This window comes from Diadema antillarum, unplaced genomic scaffold, assembly GCF_040938485.1.
Source record: "Diadema antillarum isolate AM-2024a unplaced genomic scaffold, OU_Dant_1.0 scf00000153, whole genome shotgun sequence".
Classification (NCBI taxonomy): Eukaryota; Metazoa; Echinodermata; class Echinoidea; order Diadematoida; family Diadematidae; genus Diadema; species Diadema antillarum.
In genome coordinates this window covers 202,896-230,668 of record NW_027271042.1, presented here as the reverse complement: position 1 = coordinate 230,668, position 27,773 = coordinate 202,896, and the positions used below count along the sequence as shown (strand labels likewise).

The window sequence follows — 27,773 nt, the reverse complement described above, 5'->3', positions numbered from 1 at the left end:
AATGAATGAGGGTAACAGGTATAGCCATAGTAAAGAGATACACATCTTGCTCCTTGCAGTGGTTTCACTGGAGTGGAGAGACGCCTTTTGGCCGTGAACCATGCTGTATCATGTTGAGTCAAGCTACGGTTGCACGTGGCACCTGCACTGCAGTTGTATGTACATTCATTCTTGTTGGTTCTTGTTGGTAAGAGAAGGGAGGAATTTTCATGTGGCAACAAGAAGTCGCCCACAAGGACACAACTATTGCAGGAGTGGATCCACGACCAAGACACAGCTGCAGACACACACACGCAAGGACAAAAGAACAAACAAACAAACAAATACACAATCTGCACAGAGAGTTGTGACCGGGACTCTGGACTTATCTACCTTACAGCGTTTAACCTACAGAAGGGATGTGGGGCTATCTCCAGGCCTGTCGCAAGGCTTTCAGCGAGGCTAACCTCCTGGTCGAGACGGCGGCCACGACCAGGGCCAAGAGAACCATGACGATGAACATGTAGTCGAAATCCTCCTTCAGGACGTCAAACAGGTTTGATGGCATCACGCGTGTGAAGTAAAAATCTGCAGCACAATTTTCCGGTGACAAATAAAAGCAGAGGAGATGATATGATGTAATCATTGATGATGTATAGTAGTAGCTCAACAGTATAGAAAAAAGTAATGAAGGTTTTTGCTATTTTCATGAATGGCTTTATCCACTCTTTTCCATTAAAATTTTGGAACACCTCAGCACTAACATATGCATGCATATATACACCCACACACATATCAATTAATAATATTCATATTATTCGTTGATTAATCTATTCATTCAAATAACTTTTTTATTCATGTCATAAAATCATACTTACTTCAGACAGAAAGAGCCAAACATAATGCTCAGACATCATGGCACAATTTACAACAGAATGCTGATACATATTTGGGGTAAATGCCCCTTTAAGTCAAATACTTCACAAATACTGCTGTATATCTCATCGTATCTCATATCTACTGCATACATCAATCGCACTGTTGACATGCATACTATCAAACATTCCAGCAAACATTCTTGGAATACTTCACACACGATGATATATAATGAATGCTTACCTCAATAAGGAGCAAAGTAAAACAAGTGCATAGGGACAAAATGGGACTCATACGGTTTGCACATTGGTCTTTCACACTACAAACTCTGCTGAAAGTTTGATCATTTTCAACGAAAATTCCCTTATATTAGCAGACTCACCTAATCCATATGTGAGAACAAGACATGTTGATTCAAGGCCCGCTGGGGCCGTTTGTATACCAGTCACACCAAATATCTGTAAGGGTCAATCCAGAAGCAAAGCACAGAACAACAAATGAATGACAACATCAAAACATGGATTGTGAAGTGTAACTCGTGAGTGGTTGTAGAACTATCATGTTTATTTATGTACTTTGCAGGTCAAACAGGGCTCTATGGAAGACCACTACCTCACATAAGTAATGAACATACAGACAGAAATACAAAAAGAAAGGAGGAAAAAACACATGCAAAATAATTCTAGTTTTAACTCCTAAAATTGTTAACTAAAGAAACAATGTTAAAGCTATCCTTCAATTTCAAAATCAAAGACATATTTATCATGAAAGCACAGAAAATGCTCATTACTTGTTCATTACGGAAACCCTTTTTGATACTTTTTGATGCCATACGGTTTAGAAAATTCCAAACCTGTTCATCATAGAGGAAGCATTGATGACATCCACTTTATCTTTAAAAACTAACAAGAGACCTGTGGGTCCTCCAAGGCACTCCACTTTAGGTAAACTGTTTCAAAAATCTCAGATTTCAGCGATTGCTGCAGATCCCTTGGGCAACACCCTCCTAATTTTGGGTACTGATATTTTGGCCCTGCGTAGAGGCACCTCTGGGGGCACCACCATTATCGGTTTTTGTACAAACTATGATCCCTTACCTCCCCCTCCCCCTTCCCCACTGATGACTCCACCCAGTTTGGTAAAATCTCCAGCCAACAATTTCCAAGATGGAGTTGAAAATGTGACCATGCACCTCAAAACGAGCACACACTGATTTTGCGTGAGGACTGAAAATAAGTGAAATGGGTCAACCTAGCCAAACTTGACGTTTTCATATTTTTTGAAAGAGTGGATCTTCTTTTACATTATGTTAAAATTTGGTATCATAAAACGGGCAGGAAAGTGTGTTTTTTTAGCAGTTTATCTCGAACATTTTTGGTAGAATAGTGTGATTAGGTGTGTCTTTAGAATCCCTTTTTCATTTCTGAAAAACCTTGTCCACACTCTTCACTTTCAACTCTAATAACTTTTGAAAGAATAGTGCTACTGCTTTGAAAGTTGGCAGTAATTATGGACAGAATGTGTTGATGAGGCATGCTTAATTTCAGTTTAATCTGATAATCCCTTCATTGTTGTTACTTTGGTGGTTTACTTCCTGTTTTTTGTCCCATTCACCGCACAGCCAGCACGATTTGGTAAAGATTAAGCGCTTGAATAGACACTGTACTTCAGAGCCTCTTTTCTCAGTTCACACTTTTCCTGAGTTTGTGTTTTCTTTCCAATATTTAGATAGGTTAGGAGAGTCCATTTGATTTGAGTTATACATTATTTTAAAGCTTAAAGTCTGCTCTTTCAGAATATGGTCTTAACTAAAAATTCATGTCTGGCGACTTTTTGTTTGTTTTGAGGTGCAGGGTCACAAATGTGAACAAGTTTTCGCACTGCACGATGGATGCCGGATAGCAAACAATCACAATATTAAACTCACTTGGCCTATTTGGCTTACGTGAGCTAAATATGTGCCCATCATGCAAACACTATTAACTCATTTGTAACCGAACCGCCCAAAACCGCCTGTCAGATTACTCCCTAAAATGCCCGAGACTGCCCGTCCACTTTTATGCTTTACTATCTTTATTGCTTTCATATAGAATATACAATTACATAATTTGAAAGAGGTCAAAGGTCAACAAAAGTATGTCAAATTTATTTCTGTGACACACAAGTCTCTTGGTAAAGTCTTAATAGGCTTTCAAATAAACATAACTCATAATAGACAAAAAAAAAAAAAATGCAGTGATCTATATTGTACAATTTAGAAAGTTTTCGAAATGAGAGTAATATTGGTGTACCTTCGAGGGAACAACAGGCCATTATGTACATGTACGTAATCTTCAGTTGCTAAAGGCTTAAATGCCATTGTCCATTTTCCAATTATCCATTGGCTTGCAATGAACAATGAAGACATGACATGCATTGCTTCAAAGGAATGAAAAAAAAAACAAAACAAAACAGAGAGGTGGTGGACTGCCACGCCCTCCCGATTCCCCCCACCACCATGACCCCCAATGGTACGTGGACTCACCGACTGATTGTAGTTCACCATGGACTGGTGAGCGACCGGAAGCTCCGGAAGGTACGGTATCAGCCCTTCCTCCCTATGCTCCGCCTTCAGCTCCAGGGGCCTCCTGGGATCCAGGAAGCGCTTGGGGAGCGAGAGAAGACCTCCAGTAGACAGGGCCACTGTAGAGGGGAGGTGGCACAAAAAGTGTAGCTTATTGAGCTTCTTCAGCTTAATTTCGTGGAACGTTCTACGTGAGCTAAATATGATGATGGTACAATACCTACAGTGATTTCTAACTTGATCTGCCTTTGTATTGTCAAGGGGGAACTACCTTCAAGTTGCTTTCTACACTTGTGCTATACATAGTGCATCTAAAATGATATAAAGTTCAAAGATTTCTATCCAAAGGATCAAAAACCAGCAGGCTGCAAAGAGGGGAGAGTGTGTAAATGAAAACAGCAAGAACAATGATGATAATATCAATACTTATAACAATGATAATAATGATAACAATTATCATCATCATCTTCATTGTAAAGCTGGAATTTTTATGCACATCTGTTTTTTGCATTTGGGTATGCAAGATGAATTGCATGGATAGTCGAGACAACTGAGTGAACACTTTTATCAGTTCACAGCTATGACAGCAGTTAAGGGCTTTGGTAGCACTTATTACGCTAAAAGGTGACTGGTCTGCGTTATGACAGCAAATTTACTCATGTTACAGGACAAGTGCATATGAAGAAAAATACAAGTGACAATAAAGTAAAACAGAAAGCAAAAAATTGAAGTGCTTTCATTTCAAAGCTAGTTTTATGTCAAGTAAAATAAATCAAAACAAACAAAAAAATGTCTACTTTTACGGAAGAACTCAGTGTGATGAACTCCCAGACTTCAAAAGAAACTAGAACTCACGGAGTAGATGCCTGGCAGTGATTCCCTTCTCAGTGTAGGTGGCAGACATAGCCTGAAGGGACACAGGAAGGACGTACGACTGTCTCTCAACCAGCGGAATGTTTGGTGGATCCAGTGAGGAAAACAGCGTGCTGCGAAAGACAAAAGAACAGAACGTGAAAGCGGCATTCTCGGCAATTTTATAATTTCACATCATGTAGTACATAAATCAATAGTGCCATGTATAGACTTGTGGAATTTATTGCGGTCCTTGAACAGAACCACTGCCTCTGAAAAACCCAAAAATGTCTTATGCTTTCTTCTTTTGTTTCACTTCCTTGAGTACTCAACAATGCATTCTTATGTGAAGTTATGTCACCTTCCTTATTCATTCTGATTTGGTATGAAATTTGAAAAAATTCTTATTCCTCATCCCAATCAGTATTAATGCTGAAACTCTGTACCCAGTTTAACCAATTTACAGATGTTCAAATGGTAAAGTCTGAAAATCATCTGGAGGTCTCCTTTAACAAACAGAGTGTAATCACTCTGACAGAATAGTACAAGCTTAGTGAAAATAAGATGTTTTGTAAGGAAATGCTGCGAATTTTGTACATGTTTTCCTGAAATAGTCACATTATTTGCAGCGATATAAGACAATTAGATCAGGCAATAATATCACTGCCTCATAAAGCCTCCAAGCAGTGTGTACATGTAGAATGTAGTGTAAAGATGTGTTGAGTTGACACTAACAACCATAGCTCCTTCTCCCTCCAAATCATTGCTGAGCTTTCATAACTTTACAATCATTTGAAGTATATGACATAGTTCATAATCTTATGGGTTAACATCAACATAATATGATATGTCACTCTAAGATTCTCTTTCCGACACCATGTTAAAAATATCGCTTGAGAAAACAGCATAATAAATTGGGATGATGTAGAGGAAAGCATTGAAGTAAGACTAGAGGCATGCCAACTCACCTATTTTTCTGCTTTTTGCCTTCGAAGAGCTCCAACACGGTGATCTCATTTCTCCTGAACCGACTGTTCCAAAACTGGTACTGCAGGAGACAAACCACAATTATGTGCCAATATTACGATTATCCATAAACAAGATAGGTGCACTGAAATTCAAAAACATACTCTGACCCCTTCGAGACTCATTCATTGTTACTTCTCCCAGTCAGCAAAGGGTTAACAACAAGGCATTTTCTGCCAAGTGACAAAAAGATGATCGCCTTGTTGTGGTGTCCCAGAAAGTTCAGTTATAAGATGCATCCCCAACTTTTGATATTTCCTCCTCCCCCTCCCCCCCCCCCCCCCAAAAAAAAAAACAAAACAAAACAAAATGTGTAATATACATCATCGCTGGGGTGACAAGACCTTGTATCTGCAATTTTGGTGAAAATGATTTTTTTGGATTAATGGTCAGATAATCAGTTAAATGATGTCCTGTCCAAATCCTAGATGTCTTACCCCAAAAATGAAGCCACCAGGGCATGTCAAAGGAATGTCTATCCCATTGGATACAGTGCTTTGGCTGCCAAGTTTTTTTGCTCTCCTGAACATTTGACATTTTGTAGATACGAGGTCTTGTCGCCCTAGCGACGACATGGAACTTTACAGTCGTTAACTGAGGAGTAGCGTATGATAAAACTTACCACCACCCAGTTCTCTGTGTGTACAATGTGAACGGGTCCCTGCACACGCTTGTGGTCAGCACTGAAGACAATCGCTCCTGTCACCACGTCTATCAGGTACACGCTTATGTGGGCTGCGGAGGGGAGGAAGACATTTCACAAAGGGGATGTAGTATAGGATCACCAAGGTGTATAGGAACCTTTGGCAAATTGGCAATTATAAGGCAACTGTAAGGCAACTTAAATCAACTACTGGGAAATTCTGGCTATTGGCAGAAGCACATACAGCTTCTCCAATGTATTGTACAGATTAGTGGGATAATTCTTCTGGCATTTGTAGATTTTTCCCAACATCACATGTAACATAATGCAGTATCAATTATCTCAGAAATGCACTCTGATTTGCAAGTTGACACATTTGATGTCTGTAGTCTGTTCATCTAAATAGTAACAATTGATTTGCCAATAGAATAATACTTTGAGTCAAGGTTTCTGTTTTTCAATATTGCTTCCATACCTTCAGTATGAACTTAATATATCGTCGCTGGGGTGACAAGACTTTGTATCTGCAAATTTTGGTGAAAAGGACTTTTTTGGATTAATGGTCAAATAATGGGTTAAGTGATGTCCTGGCCAAATCCTAGCTGTCTTACTCCAAAAATGAAGCCACCGAGGCATGTCAAAGGAAAGGCTATCCCTTTCACTATAGTGCTTTGGCCGCCATGTTTTTTGGCTCTCCTGAACATTTGACATTTTGTAGATATGAGGTCTTGTCGCCCCAGCAACAATATGTGGTTTTTGTACCTGTGCAGAAACCGAATAGACATGAAATAGCTACATTCACAACAAAGAGGGAAAAAGGGGCCTGTTGTTATAAGTGTTTTATTTCTGGAGATGCTCCTAAAAAGGTCAAAATTTAATGCATCTCAATATTTCTGGTGTTTTGCTGAGAGTTCTTGAAATGGCAAATATGATGAATAAAATGAGGTACTTAGGTGAGGACCTTGACTAACTACGCTTTGAACTACAGAGCTTTCATCTCATTTCGCCTTTACTTGTATTCAAATGAAAGGTCACTGATGTTGGATTTTTTTGAAGAGATATGATCTCAATTCACTTACGTTTGCTGCCAATTTCCTCTCCTTCCGTAACCACGGCGACAAGATTTGGATTCAGGTATTTGTACAAGACAGAACGGTCTCCAAGCACGCGTCCCTGGGAGTGTACATGTTCTATGTATGAAAGGTTAAAACAAATTCAAAGTGACTTTGTAGCATATTTTTCTATTCAACAACTAGTTCCTATTCCATAATATTCATACTAACTATGCCCACCAAACTCTTCTTTTACCTTTCTTATCGTATTGCCCTGTAGAAAAGAAATAAGGCATGTGAATGACAGCCATTGTCTATCTTTACCCAAAATACAGAGAAAGAAAGAATGGGCAGCATGGACATCTATTAGACTCTTCTTTATAAAAGAACACATGAAGAACGAGCAAGATAGAATTAAAGAGAAATATTGATTGAATCATTACTCCACATCAAAAGAGAAAGAGTAAACAATGCATCAATATACTTCAAATATTAAGGAAAGAAAGACAAAAAATGCATTCATTGATCCTTGATTAGAACACAAGAAGAATGCCTGATGTTAATCAGCATGATGTATGATTTGATGTGAAAAACACTTACCAATATTTCTCTTTCCGACCACGTGGGTGATTTTCTGGAGGGACGTAGGCAGCTGGACGTCCCAGACTGGCCGAGCTTGCAGGCCAGACGAGGTGGCCACATTGTGGGCCAGCCGATAGCCGGTCAGCCGGCCGGACTCCACATCTGCTGTAAAGAGGTAGATACTCGCAGAGTGCTCCCTCACGATTTCTTCAGCGGAGGACGGTACCACGTGGACCTTTTTCGAATTTGAGGGATCGGAGCAAAAGATTGTTGAATGTTACAAATCTTAAAACACACATTGCAATATGCTATTGTGTGGTCAGTCATCCTTTACTACAATACAGGATAGATTTTAATAGTACAAGATGAGCTTTTACGAGGTGTCTGCTGCTATGCCAAAATCAATTCTTCTACAGACTACCGTATAATATGCAAAGAATAGGTGCACACACATTATCATATATATATTTTTTTTTTTACATACGAGGATATCTACACTTTACCTGTACAACTGCGTAGAACCACCGTAATTGGAATCTACAGAATTTGGGTCCTCAATGGCCCTGCCCCCGAGGCCTCCAAGGGAACGACGTGTACCTTCTGTACAGCTGTGCATTCCCTAGCGCTGACGATAATTCCTACCAAGCACCATCAGAACGTATTTCAAAGAAAACGCCCACAGAGTTAATATTTGTGTGGAGGCATGTGTCCAAAAATACACCTTTAAACTCCAGTTAACAGGAGCTGTATGTGGAGTGTCAGTTTGGGTACATAATAGTAATTTGTCATCTTGAGCCACCCACCAGAAAAAATTTTCCTCACTTTACTGTTCTCTTACATTATTTTCCATGTCTAGAAAGATGGTGATCTTGAGGAAGTTCTCAGTCATGAGGTTGAGCATGACGACCTGCTTGGCCCGGAAGGGGAGGGTGTTGTCCTGCCAACCGCCCTCCTGGGTCGGTTTGCCCGTGATGGGGTTAAAGGTGAAGGAGATAACATTTCCACTGGTCTGTATGCATCGGTATTGTGAGAGAAGGAAAATACAGAGAGTAATGACATGCAATAGGGGGGTAAAGCATGGTCTAGGTGTTTGCACTTGAATGGAGGGGTTCTGGGGGCTTCATCATCAGGCCCCGAGGATTTTTTTTTTTTTAATGCAGAGATTATGACTGTTTTGTCATCAAATTGGCACCTCTAAATATCAGAGCATATTTTACATTGGAGAACGATAGCAGGGCACTGGTTCGAATTCATCAAATTGACACAAAATCAGAGAGAAATTTACAATACAAAATAATTTTGCCAATTTCAGAAACAAGCAGTCTAAAAAGTGTTGCCATTTTGAGAATCAGTTGTAAATTTAGCAATTAGGAGGACTTGTGAAAAATTTTGCAAACCAAAACAAACAATTATTACCATATATATCTTTATGGCTTATAGACAGATAAGATGGCAGCAATAAAAGTAGCAAGGATGACGCATGGTTTGTCACAGCTAAGTACGGGATAACTTGAAAGCCTCACTTGTCAGAAACAAATCAATGAAATTACCTCCTGAGGGTAAGTATAAGACTAGCCACTTAACAGTTGTTATCAATATTGATTCAAAACATTTCAATGCACAATTATTATTTCTAGTCTTTCCAATTCTACTTTCTGACGCAATGAATCCTACTTACTCTCTCTAACAATTCAGTCTAAACTCTCCACATAGTTTGCTTTTGTTGAGCTTGATACTGTTTTTCCATTTACAAAGAAATACGGACAAATGGTAAATGTGAGCTGTGCCAAAGAATCTCACATCCCATTGGTTGCCCTTACCTTGCTCTGACCAATCAGATTACACTGTGGTGGGTTCGGGAAGTGGGCAGTCGTCCTCTGGACAAAGAGGGGCAGGGAGGGACGACCGGAGGAGTGGAACGGCTCCAGGTCCGGGAGGTAGTGGTCCCACACGATGGTGCCATCCTGGGAATCTAGACCAAATATCTGGCGGAGGAGAGAGAGAAAGCCATTGAAGATAAAAGAGAGGTGTGGGTTTAGGTATTTATCAATGCAGTTGCTAAATCGCTCACAAAAAAACATGACCTTGTGTATAATCCTTTATACATGTACAAACCACTTTAAGCATTACTGTATACGTCACATATCTAGCAAATCTATAATTTTCTTGCATCAAGATTTCCAGACAATTTCATAAGTGGTTCAATTCGCAATCGTGGAGCACATACAGCAGTGGACGGAAAAATATATGTGTGCACACTGCATTCATGGCGGGATCAGAGTTGATATTTTTGTGAGTTGTTAAATTTGCAAATAGCACCCAACAATAAAAATTTGAAATTAAGTAGAAACATGATATATATGGTGTATGCAGTATTCCAACAATTAAAATTTGCAAATTAAGCAGAAACACTGTGATATATGGTGTATGCAATATACAGTTAGGTCATTATTACATAATCTAATCTAATTTGAATAAGAGGTGGTGACATGCATCACTGTTTTATGAAATAATGTGAAACACTTCAATTCCATAACTTTTGAATTTCTTGTCTGATGTTAATGTAACTTCTATCATTTTATTTGGGTTTATTATCTGTTTATTTGGGTTCACTCTATTTATCAAGGTCAACTTGATCATTGGAGTAAGTTTCACCTCCATCCTTTCTATCACCCTCCTCTCACCTTCCCAGCTTTGGTTGCCACGACGATGATCTTGTGGAGGTTGAAGTCATCCCTGGTGAGGTAGTCGTCATCGTCGTCGCTGTCCTCTTCGTCCCTGAGTAGAAGCCGCTGTCCGGCGTGGGTGATGCCCGCTCTGCGGTGGTCGGCGGAGTGTGACTCGTGGCGGCTCTCGATCTTCTTCTTCAAATGGGCCATGTACGACTGTCGCACAGAACGAAACATGGATAATGTAGACGTACACAGGAATACACTGTGTCTTTCTGTCTGTCTCTCTGTTAAAGTGTGTGTTTTCAATCAATACATACTTTGGGAATGTGGAGAGTTTACATGGTACTGAAATAAGAACAAAATGAACACACACAAAAACTAGAAAATAATGTTTTTTCTTAATCCTCAAAGGCCAAGTCAATTATCAGTTCCTATGTATGAGCTTCTCTAGTGCGATGAGATTGAAAATGAGAATATGTGAGAATGACTCAACACACACACACACATACTGCACATACATACGTGCAGTGAAGGCTTCCAAGAATTGAGTGATAATCAAAGGAAACGAAACTACTGTACCTGGAACTGAGCAAGTTGTGTGCTGAGTCTCTTGGTGAACATATTCAAGATGTTTTCTGAAATAATGAGACAGAGAAAAATACATTTGAAATGTCACGGAACAAGTAATCTCTACTGACAAATGGTTGCCTGATTTCTTGACACCTTCATGTTCTCCGTAGAACACAGGCCAGAACCGACACTACAAATATCACGCAATTCCCCTACGTTACTGCATGGAAAGCAAGTCGGATATCAATTTGCTCCCTTTGTTAAGAAGAATTCACATTACAACATGTGAGAAGAGGGGAACCATATTTTTGTGATTATTTGAGTAAGGATGTAGTGTTTGACATGATTCTCTCTAGGAAAAAAGCAACTATCACAAAGATATAATCAAGAAAATATCTATTGTCTACTTCCATTACAATATGACAAATTACATTATGACCTCAACACTTTTAATATTATATCTCTTGTACTTGTAAACATCCATAACTTCTGTAAATATGAACTCTGCATTGCTCTTTAACTCCACTGATATGATACTGCTTTCCTTGATTCCACACGTTGGTCGTTTTTACCTCCATTCTTGCCTCCAAATTCGTCCTCGAATCTCGCCTCGGTGTCAGAGACGGGGAGATCCACCAGCTCCACCGACACGGTGTCCGCTAGCGACTCATCCCTCAGCCACATCACTTCTTCTTCGGCTGATGAGAGGAAGAAAATTATCAATTTCATCTTCCAGGTGGACGAAAAGATGCATTTTTATTTTTCATCATACCTTTGTTTTTCAATTGTTCCATATTCAACACTTCATACAATTTTACATTCCACTTGATTTCCAGAGAGGAGTAAAATACAAAATAGCCAATTTGAGATGGAAATAAACAAATATGTAAGCAAATATCAATAATGTGTAATATGAGGAACCTACTAAAAAGTAGAAGCTTGTAGAATGTAGGCTCCATAGTAATGATTTAAAAACTTAGCAGGATGGATTAATGATGAAAAATGATGAAAGCAGGAACACAAAAAAGTTGTGTAATGCACAAAAAAACAACAACCAAACATAACAGTGTGTTTGTCAACACCATTTTACATTTACAGTGGGCGTACAGGATTAAAATTATCAAATCTCAACAAATCAGAATATAAGGTAGAATTTTGTGAGGAGGGTGGATAAAGAGAGAAACTTCCTACAATGTAGATGTTGAAACAGTGCATTTTCAATGTTGAATCAGTGCATTTTCAATGCACATTGTTCAGAGGGAAATAATATACTTATTCCAAGAAATTAAATATGCCAGAGGATTTTTTTTTTTTGTTGCCATGATGACTGCAGAATTACACTAAACTTGAGGGGGGTGGGGAGGGGAATATAAGAGAAGGGGAATATATAAAGAAAGAGGGGAGAAAATGAGAGAAAAGGTTAAGGGGAATTGGATGTCATGCCTCAAAACTACCCTACCCAATTAAAAGGTGCAATGCTACAGTCCACAATATGGTTATTATGTCTTGACTGGGATAGGTCTCTCAGCAAATGTAGTTATTGTCTCTCAAAACAACACACTGACCTTTTTACAGTCTCTACTACACATCAGTTAAAGAGAGCTTGTATTGTTGTATTTTACATATCGTCGCTAGGGTGACAAGACCTTGTATCTGCAATTTTGGTGAAAATGACTTTTTTGGATTAATAGTCAAATAATGGGTTAAGTGATGTCCTGTCCAAATCCCAACTGTCTTACTCCAAAAATGAAGCCACCACAGCATGTCAAAGGAAAGGCTATCCCATTATAGTGCTTTGGCCGCCATGTATTTTGGCTCTCCTGAACATTTGACATTTTGTAGATACGAGGTCTTGTCGCCCCAGCGACGATATGCTTTTTCATTTTTTGGTAGATGTGACTTACAGCCCACGATGAAGGAGATGGCATCATCTTGAGTCCTGATCAAGACACGCCCATTGATGGTCTTGTCTCTCATCTCATGGAGGTCCACGTCAAGCTGTGATCAATGTGAGTCACACAAGGGGTTAAAGAGATAGTGAAACTTGTCTTTAGCCACCACCTGAGACGAAAAAAGTGGCAATTATAGACAAGTGGCTGCTATAGGTTATTTAACATGCTTTTTCCCTAAGAGGTAATTGTTTTTAGTGGTCATATATGGCAGGTGGCCGCTATAGACAGGTGGTCGCAAAGACAGGTTTGACTGTACTATAACTGCAATGAGAACCTCTCATTCAAGTTACCCCATTGAGGGCAAGCTGATTTTGCTATAAACATACATTTCCCAAAGACATCTTATTGCTACAGCTACAATCATACAGTCTTCACGAAACTATGGGGACTATTCCATACAGACACTATTTTTTAGGCACCACCGCAACTTGTTATGTTATTGTTTTGTTTTGTTTTTTTAAATTCAATTTCTTCTTTTTTTTAATGAAGATGATAATGGCTTGAAATTAATTTGATTTTATTATAATCTAATTTGATAATAACAAATATACTGTAAAAGTAGATATTTTCGCGCAACTAATTTTCGCGCTCGGCCGGATAAGAAGAGTTTCACATGTTTTTAATCTTGCGGTATCAAGACAGCAACCACTGGAACATATTATGGCAAGCCAAAATATTCTCATGCTCTTATTTTCGCGCTGGTTTCTGATTGCGTGAAATGTGCGAAAATTTCAACATCGCGAAAATTTCCACTTTTACAGTAAGCTGTTTTCAAGACTCTTACACCTAAAAATCCAAGTGTATGTAAAATTTACTCATGTTTGAGGATTTCAAGGTGCATGCTGGCGGACTGAAAATTGTCTACAAGTTTGAATACCTGAATTGCTGATCCGTGGCTTCCAGGCAAGGTAACGTCATTGCTATAAAGAATGTCACTTCCATCCAAATATTCTGACCGTAGTTCTATAACCTGTCAAAGAAAAACGGGGCAAAATGATCGATTCACACAGGTGCGTTCAGTGCCAGATTTGGAGCGTTCAAGCACTCTGATGAGAAAGAGTACCCCATGAGTTATTTTTTAGAAGGGTTCACGTATTTTGTAGCAAGAGGGTCATTTACCTGGCCGGTTTAACCTACAGTACTTACAGATGTCTGGAACAAAGAGAATGAACTTTTTGCATTGTGACGTATGTGCATGATACGTGCATTCTTCACATGCAAACTTTTGGTACGCTTTTGGTACCCTTTTGGAGCACATCGCAAAGTGGTCCACTTTTGGCTCAGTTCAGCTTGGTTAGGTATGCGTTTACATTAGGAGCATTCAAGTGCTCCTCTGGCATGGGTTCAGTACGGTTCAGTTAGCTTTAGGGGAGCACTTGAATGCACCCTATGCCTTTACCAGTGGTATATCAAAAGGGACACTCTTATCATTTGCCACACACTTGCTTTTTTCAAGTCATGGCTTCCGAAATCTCCTCACCTGATGCCTAAAGGTCAGGGGACTGTTTTATGAAAGTTGTCAGCCCTGACAACTTGTCAGTCTCTGACAATTTCAACTCCCTAGAACTTGCCTCTCAAATAGTGGCTTGACTAATCCAGTATGAGACCCTCTGCTTGCTTCTCTTGCAATCACGACAGCAAAGAAGGCCTTGGACAAAGGCTAAGCCCCTTTCCAGCATGGTGTAAATATTCACAATTGAATGACATTCACCTTAAAAGTCAAAATAACAACAACTAGCCAAGGGCAAGCTAATATTCACATTGCCAATCTTGCTTCTAAAATCACTTTGTTTTTTTGCTAATGAAAGGAATAAATTGATGAATGCAAATGCTGCATTTTTTGTTTGGTGCATCAAAATTAAATAAGACACAAAACATCATTAATCTCACCTTTCCCTTGCTCGCAGCTGTTGATATTACAAATCTCTCCCCCAAAGTGGTGCCACTGACAGCAGTTGTCTGGAGTAAATATAGAAGGAATAGACATAAATATATAGTTTTTGCTTTTAAAATTGGGACATCCCAGGCCTTTTCAACGCTGAAAAGTCAAGATTAGACATACAACATACATCCACATCATTTTTTTTTTTTTTTTTTTCTCCAGGGGGAGTGTGCGTTGCTGTTAATCTGGTCACCTTGAAGCCAGGTCACTGCTTTTTTAATCCATTTGAAAATAACTACTCTAACAGTGGAATTTTTCAGAGTGGAAAATTTTGCACACTTTGGGCAACATGAAACTACCTGTAGTGCAAAAATACGAGCACACAATCGTTTTTCTTGCTATATATGCAATACTATTTTACATATCTGACTTAATATGCAGAATCTAAAGCTTAATTCAGTCATACCAGGCTTAGCACACGCACACAAAAAAATACTCACGCAAAAAAATCTGCTTTCACAGCATGTCGCTCAGTCTGCAAAGTTCAAACTTTCTTAAAATCGAGGCAGCAAAGCATCAAATGGCATCTTTGGCAAACTCTCTGAGGTCTGTGACTACAAGTCGTGACACAAAACTTTGTAAAACCACTGTAACTCACCTTTGGGAGGTCCCTGAGGAGAGACAAGCTCTGACCTTCGACCTCCAGCAGTGCATGATGGTTCGCAGCCAGTTGGAGGGCGAATACGGGCGGGCCAGAGACGGAGGAGTACAGCCCTCTGATGAGGAAAGGGGAGTTGGACTGCTGGGCCAGGCCCAATCCCTGGAGATTGGGGGGAGGGGGGGGGGGAAGGGGGAGAGGGAAGGGGGTATTAGCAGAATGTAACAAAACAAACAGACAAAAGAAGTTAAATTTCGGTGTCCTAGATGGCTGGATAAGATCAGGCACTGATAAAAGCAACAGAAAAGAAAGCATGCATGTGCAAGGAGGAGGCAGGCTTGTGAATCAGGCAAAAAAAAAAAAAAAAAATACATAAAACAAAATGGAGGGGAGATTTTTGCTGTTCCGTCTTTGCGACATTTACATTACAAAACAATCACTAAAAATAATTGGAACTACGATGGTGACAGGCATACATTCAAAACCTGACTGGCTTTGTAAAAGTTTGTGCCCTTTTTTTGCAGCTTATGAAGTAGGCTGAACTTAAGTACATTTCAGAACAGTAGTGTACCAACGTCTAATGCTATTACTTCAAACTCAGTACACCTATCATTTGCAAGATGTCAGAATATGACCTCTGCCTGTGACCTGTGATGATTTTAACCAAATTTCTGCTGTCAGTTCCCTTGTTATATTCTGTCTTTACCCAAGGTTGTTTGAAATCATAATGCAAACTTCTTTACTCAGAATGAAAGAGACAACATAGTCCTGTTTACCTTTGGGAGAGTGATTTAAACAAAATTTTCAAGATATCACATTTGATGCATATGTGTAGGTCTGTTGTATCACAAAATATCCTACCATATAAAATTTTTGCAATGAAGCCAAAAATATAAGGAGATATCACTATTTTTCTCATTAAACCATAACTGTAGACAGTTCAGTCTGGAAATATTTTATTATAACTATTGTTCACATTTTGTGTATTTAACAATACTTAACATCGAATATACAGATTCAGATTTTTACAGTGGTTGTTTCTATCCCTAACTCACATTCTAGAACTATTTCAAAGCACTAATGCTGGGTTTTTGTGTCTTCTGCAAATGGTAAATCGTGCCTTTAATGTGCAGGCATGGCAATAACATAAGGACAAAAACCACTGAAATGCAATGGAAAGCACTTGAATACAAACAAGAGAATGTCCACGAAACAGGACAAGAATATCAACCACTCACCGCTGGTGAATTTGCCAGGAAGCTGTTTTGTTGCCCGATGGAGAGATATTGCAGGGTGCCCGAGGCGGATTCCACACACACAAAGTAGCCACCGGAGACCACGATGCAGTTTGGCGACTTGCCCACCCACACGGCCGAGACTGGAGTCTGGAGACAAAGGGGGCGTTGACCAAGCGAAGAATATCGTCAGACCTCACTCACAAAGTGTAGGAGTTATTTGTCAGCCCTTTAATCTTTTTTGAAAATATTCTTCTCTAAGTGGCAGTTGCATGTTGAAAGAAAATGAATTTAACCCAGTGTTAGCACTTTGTACAAAGAGATTCTTCGAATTGACAAAGTATATTCATAAAATCAGGTGTTACAGGCATGCTGTATGGGTTCACAACAATTAAGTACAACTCAAGAGAATATATTTTGTCTGGTCTTAAAAGGAAATACTTTGCTGAATCAAATACTTTGTATCAGTTACAATTACCAAAAGAATTTACTCTATCTAGGGAAAAAGAAAGTAGTTTGTCAGTTGGTCTTTTAAAATCAATGCAGACTGAGGAGGTGGCATAGACATTGTCCCCATTACATGTACATGCATCAACCTTTTTAATCTCCACAAGTTGATGAAAAACAAGCTCTTTTGTTCACTCTTGCAGCGACATGTGCCACATTAAATACCTGTGAGATTGGGTCACCATTCTGAGCGTCGAGCGCGGCGATGACAAAGTGTGAATTCTCCACCACTCCGATGGCATACAATGGAGATTCTGGCTGGTTGTCATAGTACAGCCACTGGAAATCAATGGAGTCACTGGAGAAGAAGGTAGAAGATCACAACAGTAATTTGTCGGTTCATATTCTCTGAGGCCTTCCATTGTAAATAATCCATTTGATGTGCAATGCACAAATATAAATTTGTGACATGTGTTGTGTATATAAGAAATTCTGTAAATTCACAAGACAAGCTGACTATAAAATCAATGACATACTTTAATTGCTTTGAAACAAAAATTGTTGGGTTTTTTTTCCAATGATGGCACAGTATCGGAAATTAGATGATTCAAGGGGCTAGTGAACCCAGGAAACACTTCCACAAAATCAGGTATATTCCATAGAAAGAAAGCAAAACTGGACATAATTTCATAAGAGGTAAGAGGAAATAAATATGGCTTGAATGTACAATATTTGGCAGCTGACTCTATAGTACAATTCTGTTATTGAAGTTACCAAACAAGCAAAAAAACAAACAAACAATAACAAAAGAGTAATCATCGTAAGTCAACATATAATCGAAGTTCTTACTGATATATTTGTGTGCCCCTGGTCGTATATGTACACTATATCAGTCTCCATCCCACCTTTTTCTTGTGTGATAAGGATAAAAATGATAGAGAACTCACTCTGATGTCAGCGCGCTATACCAGTGCAAACAAACTCTCATCTATCACAGCATGAGGGACACAAGGGGTTGGTTGACACTACATGTGACATTTGAGGTTGGTAGCAAGCACTATCACATTTTTAAAGGGATCATATAGTTTTGGTTGAGACCAAATTTCAGGTTTCTAACATTTTTTGTGAGATAATGAGAAACCTCTTATGAAATATGAAAGAGCATGTAATTCCATGAGGAATTCAACATTTATTTGATGAAAATTGGTTTTGAAATGGCTGAGATATCCAAAACACAGCGATTCTAATAAAGTGTGGGACCCACATTTTACTACGATCGCTTTGATTTACTTTGTTTTTGGATGTTTCAGTCAGTCCAAACCCGATTTTCATCAAATAATCTTTGAATTCCTCTTAAAATGGTATGCTCTGTACTATTTCATAAGTGTTTTCTTGGTATCTCACAAAAACTTAAAAGCCCAATTCTCATCTCCACCAATACTGTACCATCCCTTTAACGTGACATGTTCATATATCAGAATGCAAAGCTGATATCTCACCTCTCTTGGTGAGCATACATCCAAGCCCTCTTTCCAGTCTTAAAGGAGTAGCTGAAGACATGATTTTTCACTGCCATCACGATGGTCTTTGAGTCTGCTACCGCCAGCATAGCAGTTGCTCCATCACTGTAAAAAGAACAGTAGAAGAAATCAGTTGTAGTGTATGCATTTTAACTGTCTGTACTTTCCCTTCATCCCTTGTATTAATATCTGCTACTTGCACTATGATTTGTTTTTGATACATGGCAGCTAAAGAAGCAATGAGTGCTTGTAAGCATACCACCATGGGACCAATGACTCTAAGTCCACTCCAAAGGACTGCTGTAAAAGCTGTTATTTCTGCGTACAGATATTTTCGCTGTTGTGGAGGTCGCAAACACTTTTGCAAGACGTTGCTTAATGTCAGTGATTCGTGAAAATAACAGCCTTTAAAGTAGCCAATGAGGATACAGCACATTGCCTAGAAGAAGAACTGCTGCAGCCTATGGACTCTAACCAGGGACTTCATACACAGTCCATTTTTTGATCCACTGAGCTACAATTGTTCCTCCACTACAAGGGTATTCCATCACACATTACAGGGGCGGATCCAGGAATTCTGTAAAGGGGGGGGGGGGGGGGCGTGACTAATATTTCTGGTGCCACTTACGGGTTTCATTTCATTTTTTTCTTTTTATTTCTTTTGTTTTTAACGACAAATAAAGGGGGGGGGCGTGCGCCGGTTGCGCCCCCCTCTGGATCCGCCACTGCACTTGGTCTACCAAAGCTAACCTAAAGCTTGCCTGCAGCAATCATGAGGCTTGCCTGACCAAGCAAAAGTAATATATTCCAAGCATATTCAAAGCTTGAGTAAAAGAAAAAAACAAGCAGGTTGAATAAGGAGCACATTACAATGCAACCTGGATAGACATATTGTTGCATTTGATTATATAAATGTATTGATGCTTTGCATAGTTTGCTAAATTGGGACAGATGTCTTGTAAAGACTCAAAATCACTTGGATAACCCTGTCAATCCTCATTACATCACAATGGCCTTAATGCGCGACTTCCAGAGTAGGTTTGTCTAACTTTTTTTTTAGAGAGAATCATTTAAATGCCAATAAAAAAAAACATGTCAAACCACTGCTCAGCACAGCTGTAGTGTGATGTGTGCATCTCAGATATAAACCATGGGTGAAAGTATTATGTTTAATGCATCAAATATGATCTATGGAGATGCAAAACATTTATCATTGGTGATCCAACCTAAAAAGAACTACAAAGGGATTTTCTTTCTAAAACATGTGAATTGCAGGTAAATGTCATTGAACAAGTGGTCACAGGAATACCTCTCTCTTGAATTCCTAATCATATTTGGAGGGTCATCCTGATTAATTATTTTCTCTTTTCTTTTTAGTCATTTGCCCTTACCCCATGGATTGGATCCAATCTAAGTTTTACCTGAGGAGTGATGAGCTTCCTGGTGAGACAGGGGTTTCCCACTTCAGGTATCCCGTCGTGGAATTCCACACTCTGAGGAGACGACCTCGACCCGATAGCGTCACAATACCAGCTGGGGGGAGAGACACCACCACATGCAGGATAAATGAATGGTCTTCTGCGGCATAATGTTGCCATTTGCCTTTTCTATTTGTGCTGGCTCTTCATGACCTTTCTAGACTTTATGATTTGAAATTGTAAAACCTAACCTAATCATCTGTCCCATTCATATTTCGGGAAAACAAAATTATTGGTGTATAATACCTCCTACAAATGCACCTGTGGGCACTTGACAATCTGGTGGCTTTGAAGTGCATTATATCTCAGACCTGCTCACACCTGAAATAACACTAAAGACAAAAGTAGTTTATTTTGTTGTTTTTCCAGATTGCTTAATATATACAGTGTACTCATGTTATGACTAACGAAGTAACAACAAAATTTCATTACAACAAAGTGTGAATGTCAGTCCCCAAGTTATCATATCTTTATTTGTTCAGCTGTAACAAAATTTTGATATAACAAAAGAAAACTACTGGTCCTGAGGACTTCGTTGTAACGGGTATTGCCTTTATGCATAACATATCTTAAGGATGTCTAAAGACACCATTTAACATTGTGGCGGGTTAATTTCAGAAATTATCCCAATTTGCTGGCTGAGCTGTAAGATGATGTCCAAAGGCATGAAAAAGACATGAAGTCAAGCATACAGAGTGTACTGTCACTATCAAGATAACTACAATGTACAAATGTATGAGCAAATATGATGCTCATAATATGTACTGTTTACTGAATGGTTTACTCAAACACAGATATCCCATGAAGTGGCTACTTTATACTGAATATCTTATCTCTCATTAATGACTAAAATCAGTTTTCTAGTTTGTTCATTTGTAAATTATTATGTTACTTTGGCAGTGTGGTCAGCATTAACAACAAAAATACAACAATAACAACAGCTGCTTGAGTCAAAAGAAGGATAAACGCATCCATAATCTCCTTACCATCTGCAGGGGAGTAAATCATGGTGCTGATGACCCCATCCTGACCTCTGCGCAAAATATGCCGCCAGTTCAGCTGACCTGCGAGGTTGATGCTGGCGAGGACGTTGGATTCCGTGGCGACAAAGATCTGACGCTTGTGCTTGCTCTGCTCGAAGGCCGAGAACTTCACACTTCCAACGTACTGGTGCCTCCTGTATGTGACAGATAACATGAAAGATGTGAAAGGGACAGCTCACCATTGCATGAGAGCATGGAGAGAACAGCATGACGCGTGATGTCGGTACTTAGTTGTCTGCACAAGGGGGAAAATGTTTGCCCAGTTGAATCAGTCTTTGTTCGCTGCCCAATGGGATACGCTCAAAAACCACGACTAGTGCAGGCCTACAAGAATTGAGTTGCCCATCAGCAAATTTTATATTGATTTCTCTGTTCAATGTTGGCCAGATTTAGAGACAATGTCTTACAAGTTACATACTGTGTAGGGACTGTAACCTCGAATTAGCCGAGCAGAGAGTCTAGATCTTGTGGATACGAAAATAAAACTTTTAAAAAAGCTGACATTTTCAAGTTCAATCATAGTTTCATTCAGCAATTCAGGGAGCATGAGTTGGCAGAATTCAGAATTTCACAATTTTACCCGATTCCTCTTTTTACCACAGCAGTTTTTTGCTGGCATCACACCCCCTACGCTACGCACAGCAACACAGGTTGCTGGTTACCACACACTCTGGCACTGCTTCACTACTATCTAGGACAGTATCGGATATGGCATGGCATGGCCATGGCACAATGGGGACGGACCGCGACCGTCGACCGCCGGCCGCCGGCGCGGCCGGCGCGGCGCCGGTTAACTGCATGCTGACTGCGAACACAGACACAGCATCAGCATGCACACACAGTTACAGGCAGAGCAGTGGCTGGTGGGTGCAGACACATGCGCATGGCCTTTAGCCATGGCATTGGCATCGCTACTATTGAGGCGAGCTAAGTTTAGATAGGCCATGAGCATTTGCTAATCAGCAACCCTATCCCCACGGTTCATTACAATGTACAAATTAGTACACTTTTCTAGTCACTCACCAATCAAACTTTCCTGTCTGATCCTCATAAAGGGCACAAACAGCTCCGAAAGCGACAACTACTACGATGAATTGAAAGAGCGAGGAGCCCCTGCAAGTCGCCATCTTGATAATGCCGCCGCGGAGTGTATGGCGCCATCTACGCCGAACGCTCAGTCAGGCAGCAAAATATTATGCGGTGCTATTTAGTAAAAAAAAAAAAGTAATCCTAGTGATAGTTTGCGAATTGGCCAGACGACGTACAGGGTCTTGGGCAATACCCCTGGGCAATTACCTCGGAATCTTCACCTGGCCCTAATCCTAGTCCTAACCCTAATCTTTACTCTAACCTTACCACAAAAACCAGGGGTGGTATTCTGAGGTCGTAATTAAGTCTGTAATTAACTTCGTGATTAAGTCGTGAAGTTAATAGGCCCTTAATCATGGGCAAAATCGGTATTCTGAGGACGTAATTAAGGTATGATTAAGTCCCCTGTAATTATCTTAGGTCCCTCCCATCTAATTGTTATTCCATCCAATCAGACGCGTTCTTAGAAGCCAAAATGATGATTACACGCGCAAATATGCCCTCAATGCGCGCTCCTCCACGCCCCCTGTAATTACAACCCAAGAGCTCCGTGCGCACACTCCGGTATTTGATTACAACCCCTCACCTACGCACGCGAAGATCTCAACCTCTTTGCTCACATAAAATGACAAAATTCCTCGAAGATCGGCTATATTTCTTTTTTTTTCTGAATTCTACGGATACCATGATAACAAGATTCAACCGCTCCTCGGTTACCGAAGACGGTAAGCATCGTTGTGGCAGAGAAAACACGATGTAATGCTTGATATCGGAGTAGTTGATGACACTCTTTGGTATCATTAAGTTTTCCATTAACTTTCATACTTAATTACACCCTCAGAATACCGATTCGTAATTAACTCTGTGATTAAGTCCTCTCAGAGGTGCACGCGCATCGATACGCGCAAACGCGTAGGTCCTTCCCGCCGAAACGCTTGTTGCTATGGTAGTTAATATACCCCCTGCTTAATCATGCTCTCAGAATACCAATTCGGTAATTAAGTGCTAATCAGACACTTAATAAGCTCTCAGAATACGGCCCCAGTATTTAGCCGGGGGGGGGGGGGGGGTGGGGGCAATAAGGACGAGGAACGTTGTACATGTATAATCGTCCTTTTCTCAATTCAACGAAGAATCCCCGACAATGCACTCTTGCACAATATCACTCGGGGTTAAAAAAAAAATGTCATAATCTTATGCGTATGATGAATTGTAATCATATAGAACTCTTCTCTTTCACGGACATGCGCAGTCCTTGAAGCCGTTCCTTGAAGCCAGTCTCCGCGGAACATTATCCCCGACGGCCAGGTTACAGACGGATCTTTTGATCAAATTTACTTGCAGCCCGGTTGTAGTCTGCAGCTCTCTCCAAATACCTTCCCCCTTTCTTAAAGGGATTGTTTTGGTTGAGATTGAGATTCAGGTTTAAACTTTTTGCGAGACAATAAGAAACTATATATGAAATATTAAAGTCGGGGATAAGAGAAATTGAAAGTTGTAAATTTGATGAAAATCGGTTTTGAAAAGGCTAAGATATCCCCAAACAAAGCAAACCAAAGTGGTACCTAATCCACCTTTTATTAGGACATTTTTAAAGTGTGTGTCAAAGTTTCATCCATCGTGTACGTTATATACTCCCATGAATTTAGAAATTGTTTTCTTTTTTAATGTTATCATCAATCTTACTTATGTATTGGCGTATATGTAGTATACAAATTACGTGTAAAGAAAGTTTATTGGACTTAAACCAACGTGTTATACCAATTATTTCAAAATTTAAAGTACCGTTTAAAGAGAATGAGAATGAGAATGAAATATATCAGTATCATCGGCAAATGAAACAAAAGAAAGAAGGGCAAAACCGTGTCTCCTAATTAGGCCTAGAACATTCATGTTCGGTTGGTTCTACACAGCCATCAACATTGTATAATGATATTCTTTTTGCTCCATAAATACACTTTAGTGCGTGTGTCATTGGTACTTCCGCTAAAGATTAATTGGCAAGTCCGCCTATTAGTCAGGGTGTATACCTTCCGGTTATATCATTCTTCTGCCATGATTATTATTACAGATTAATTCGTGGAGCTTGTGACGTGGAAGTTTTGTGACTGTTATATGATTCAAAAGGGTGCACAAGATCTCAGAATTTTAAAGGGGCATAGTCCCGGTAGTGTAGATGGCGCTGTTGATGATACTGCCGATCACCGTTAGCATTGATACGAAGATTACCGAAGTCGAGCTGTCATCAAGAGTAAAGTGCGTAGTTGTTGCTAAGTAACGTTGCCTGCGTTGTCTTCTCTGCGCATCGCGCAGTTTGTAGTAATGCCAGGGTGCGTGCATATGTGCTTGTTATTATGACATCACAAAAGAAGTTTGCTAAAGCTGTCATCCCCCTCAGCCGAATCATGAGCCGAACTGTGATCGGACCACTGACTACAGTGAATCGGACTTCTTCGGACTCGGGAAAGTGGGCCAAAGCGTAAGCGCCAAAGAGAAGTCGATAGCGTAGGTCTCTATAGGAATCTTGCGCCGTGCGCCCGCGTACGCATTTGACTAAAACACGGGGACCATGCACCTTTAAGTCTAAAATCAGAGTGCTTCTGAATTTCAAGCATGAAAATGAACCACGTGTTGGAGGAAGTATTCCCCTCCCACATGCTTGAATATAGGCCTATATGCTAAATCCAATTTCACCAACAGAGTGCACTTCGATATTTCAAAGTTGAAAATGCATAATCTTTCTCGTATGGGAGGAGGCAACATTAATTCCCCTTTTCACACATTCCCCCGCACATTATTTCCCCCCGTATAGGGCCTTTATTATAATAGGTAAACTACAAAGGGTGCAAAATGCATGCGCTATATAGATTAGTTTGCAATTCTCCTCGTTTTTCTCATTGTTGTCCATTACTGCGTGTATTACATTGGTTGCCTGTAAAGCAGAGAATCATATCTAAAACTCTGTTACTATTCATGGTACAGCAACAGTGTACATACAGGAACTTGTAGAGTTAAGAACATCAATTCAAACATCTCATCACCTCCGAAGTTCACGGGTCAAACATTATTGAAATATCATCAGGGAAATCAAAAGTTACTCTTGGTGACAGGGCATTTTCGTATGCTGCACCAAAGCTATTGAATAATCTCCCTTTGTTAAGACAAGCAGCTACAATTAATGAGTTTAAGGTCAGGTTAAAAGTCATATAAATTACTGTCTTGAAGTAACGTATTTTATATGTTTGAATTATGTATGTTATTTTGTAATGCGCAGTAGAGTATTATTATAGTAGCTGCGCAATATATAAATGTCCTTTATCATCATTATATGTATAATACTATTATATACCTAACTTCAGCACGCCTATACCTCCACCCATCATCACTAAGTTGAAGAGTTTGTTTGCAAAAACCGACAAGTCCTATTTGTCAAATGGAGATATTTGCGATCAAAGGTCAAGAAAAATAAAGAGAATAATAAGAAAATTTCTGCTTCTTTTGACCATAACTTTAAAAAATATCTTTATAAAAAGTGACCAATATATCATTTAAAAGGTATTATTTTGTACTTTATGACAGAGACAGTATACTTCAAAATCTTCAAAACTGGACTTATCGGTTTTTGCTTCCCGCAACCGGTTGCCAACTGATTTCCGGCTTGCAACCAGCCCAAATGTGAATTGTACATCACATCTCTTGATAAAGGACAGGGCCCGAAAGCTTGCGAATAAAATCAAACTGTGAGGAGTCAAGCTACGTCTATCGTCTCATCCTTTCTCTCACCTACACACTACTAAGATGTGACGGCCCAGGGGTTTAACAACTGAAAACACACCTTTCACACAGCTACAATTAATGAGTAATATATATACTATATATATATATATATATATATATATATATATATATATATACATATATATATGTATATATATATATATATATATATATATATATATATATTTATAAATGAAGAGTTTGTTTGCAAAAACCGATAAGTCCATTTTTGAAGATTTTGAAGTACGGTCTCTGTCATAAAGTACAAAATAATACCTTTTGAATGATTGGTCACTATACACATAAAGGTACATTAGAGTTATGGTCAAAAGAAGCAAAAATTTTCTTATTATTCTCTTTATATTTCTTGACCTTCGCAAATATATATCCCCATTTTGACAAATATGGACTTATCGGTTTTTGCGAACAAACCCTTCATATACATATATAATATGTATACATATATCATTTATATATTATGGGCTTACTAGAAACAAAATCAGTTTTTCACAAAAAGAGTGCACGAAATCTATGAATTTCAAGACCTAGTCTGAAAATGTAAAAATCTCCCAGGTGTGGAAGGAAGTATTCCTCCTTATACCGTCCCTCCCCCTGCACGTTTCCCTGATGATATTTGTCTTAATTTTGATGCATGCACAAGAATCGAACACATCACCTAACTATAAGGGTGCACCAGACGATTTCTGATTTTCAAGTCTGAAAGATGCATAATCTCCACGTGTGGGAGGGAGTATTCCAACGCAGTTATCCGAATTATACCAAATACATAGTCAATGGTCAATCCATAGATAGGCATACTTTTGTGCCAATGTTACAGATTGATTGCAATACAAGTTGTAACCCTTTACAACGAATGTTATACGTACAGCATTGATCTGGCAGAACTATTATACGCATATTAAAAAAAAAAACTGAAATTTCTCTATATGTGTCAAAGCATGTGATTTGAGTTAGATAAAACATAAAAGTTCCCTTTTTGTTATAGAACACATTCCAAGTCAGCGGCGAATCCATGCGGGGGGGGGGGGGCGCACTGGGCGCGCCCCCTCCTTTATTTTTTAAAGAAATAAGCGGGGGGCGCGCGTGCGCCTCCATTATTTTGTAAAGGCACCTCCTGGACCCGCCCCTGCAAGTTATGTGAATATCTCGAAATCGCCGTAGTTTTGCCAGATCATGGCCGAAAATAGTTTATACCACACGCCAAGTAGGCCTAACATAAAACTGATTAGATTCTAATTCGGTTACAAATTTTCTTCGTTTTTATCTTCTTCTTCTTCTTCTATATTATGTTACTGTCCAACACCCCTAGGGGCCGCGTCCATAGGGGGTGCGCTGAGTGTTTACAGAGACTCCATCAACCCAAAGCACCTTCTGATCTGGAGATTCTCCCGCCTCAAACCCCTAGCAAACGGGAGACTCAAACTTGATGTGCGCGAAGCGCGAAGTTCCTTCGGTGGCCGGGGTCGATTGGAAGCTCTAGGGTTCTAGATGCTCTCTCTTGCTATCTCAGGCTTATTTTTCAACATATACGAGGACAATAAGTAAGAAATCATTCCAAGCGGGAGGCACAGAGCCAGGGCGGGAGAAATTAAATCTCAAGCGGGAGAACGGGAGATTTTGCAAAAATGGGCTTTCGAAGGGAACTCTCTCGTCGAAAGCGGCGGGAGAGTTGGAGTCTCTGTGTTTATTTAGCGGAGAGAGAATTCAATTCAATTCAATTCAATAGGCCCTATTATAGGTTTATTGACAATAAAAAAGAACATGCAGCTCAATAGCTGAAATTGTTCATTTTACAATTAAAACACTTAGTCTATACGACATCGTATATATATATATATATATATATATATATATAT

At 39.5% G+C, this 27,773-nt stretch overlaps 1 protein-coding gene across 1 annotated transcript; it reads right to left on the bottom strand.

The window, feature by feature from the left end:
- Positions 1–22,163, bottom strand: LOC139721966 (ER membrane protein complex subunit 1-like). The gene is made up of 23 exons (XM_071633287.1): positions 22,054–22,163; positions 20,974–21,164; positions 19,931–20,042; positions 18,489–18,614; positions 17,215–17,347; positions 16,546–16,692; positions 15,308–15,469; positions 14,658–14,726; positions 13,645–13,737; positions 12,720–12,813; positions 11,388–11,513; positions 10,825–10,880; positions 10,258–10,458; positions 9,394–9,558; positions 8,412–8,582; positions 7,592–7,808; positions 7,019–7,129; positions 5,919–6,031; positions 5,239–5,318; positions 4,274–4,404; positions 3,380–3,537; positions 1,238–1,313; positions 1–567 (listed from the first exon to the last, which is right to left on the bottom strand). Exons 1-23 carry the CDS (start codon positions 22,155–22,157, stop codon positions 407–409), a joined length of 2,997 nt encoding a protein of 998 aa, XP_071489388.1. The 5' UTR covers positions 22,158–22,163; the 3' UTR covers positions 1–406.
- Between the last annotated feature and the right edge of the window lie 5,610 nt (positions 22,164–27,773).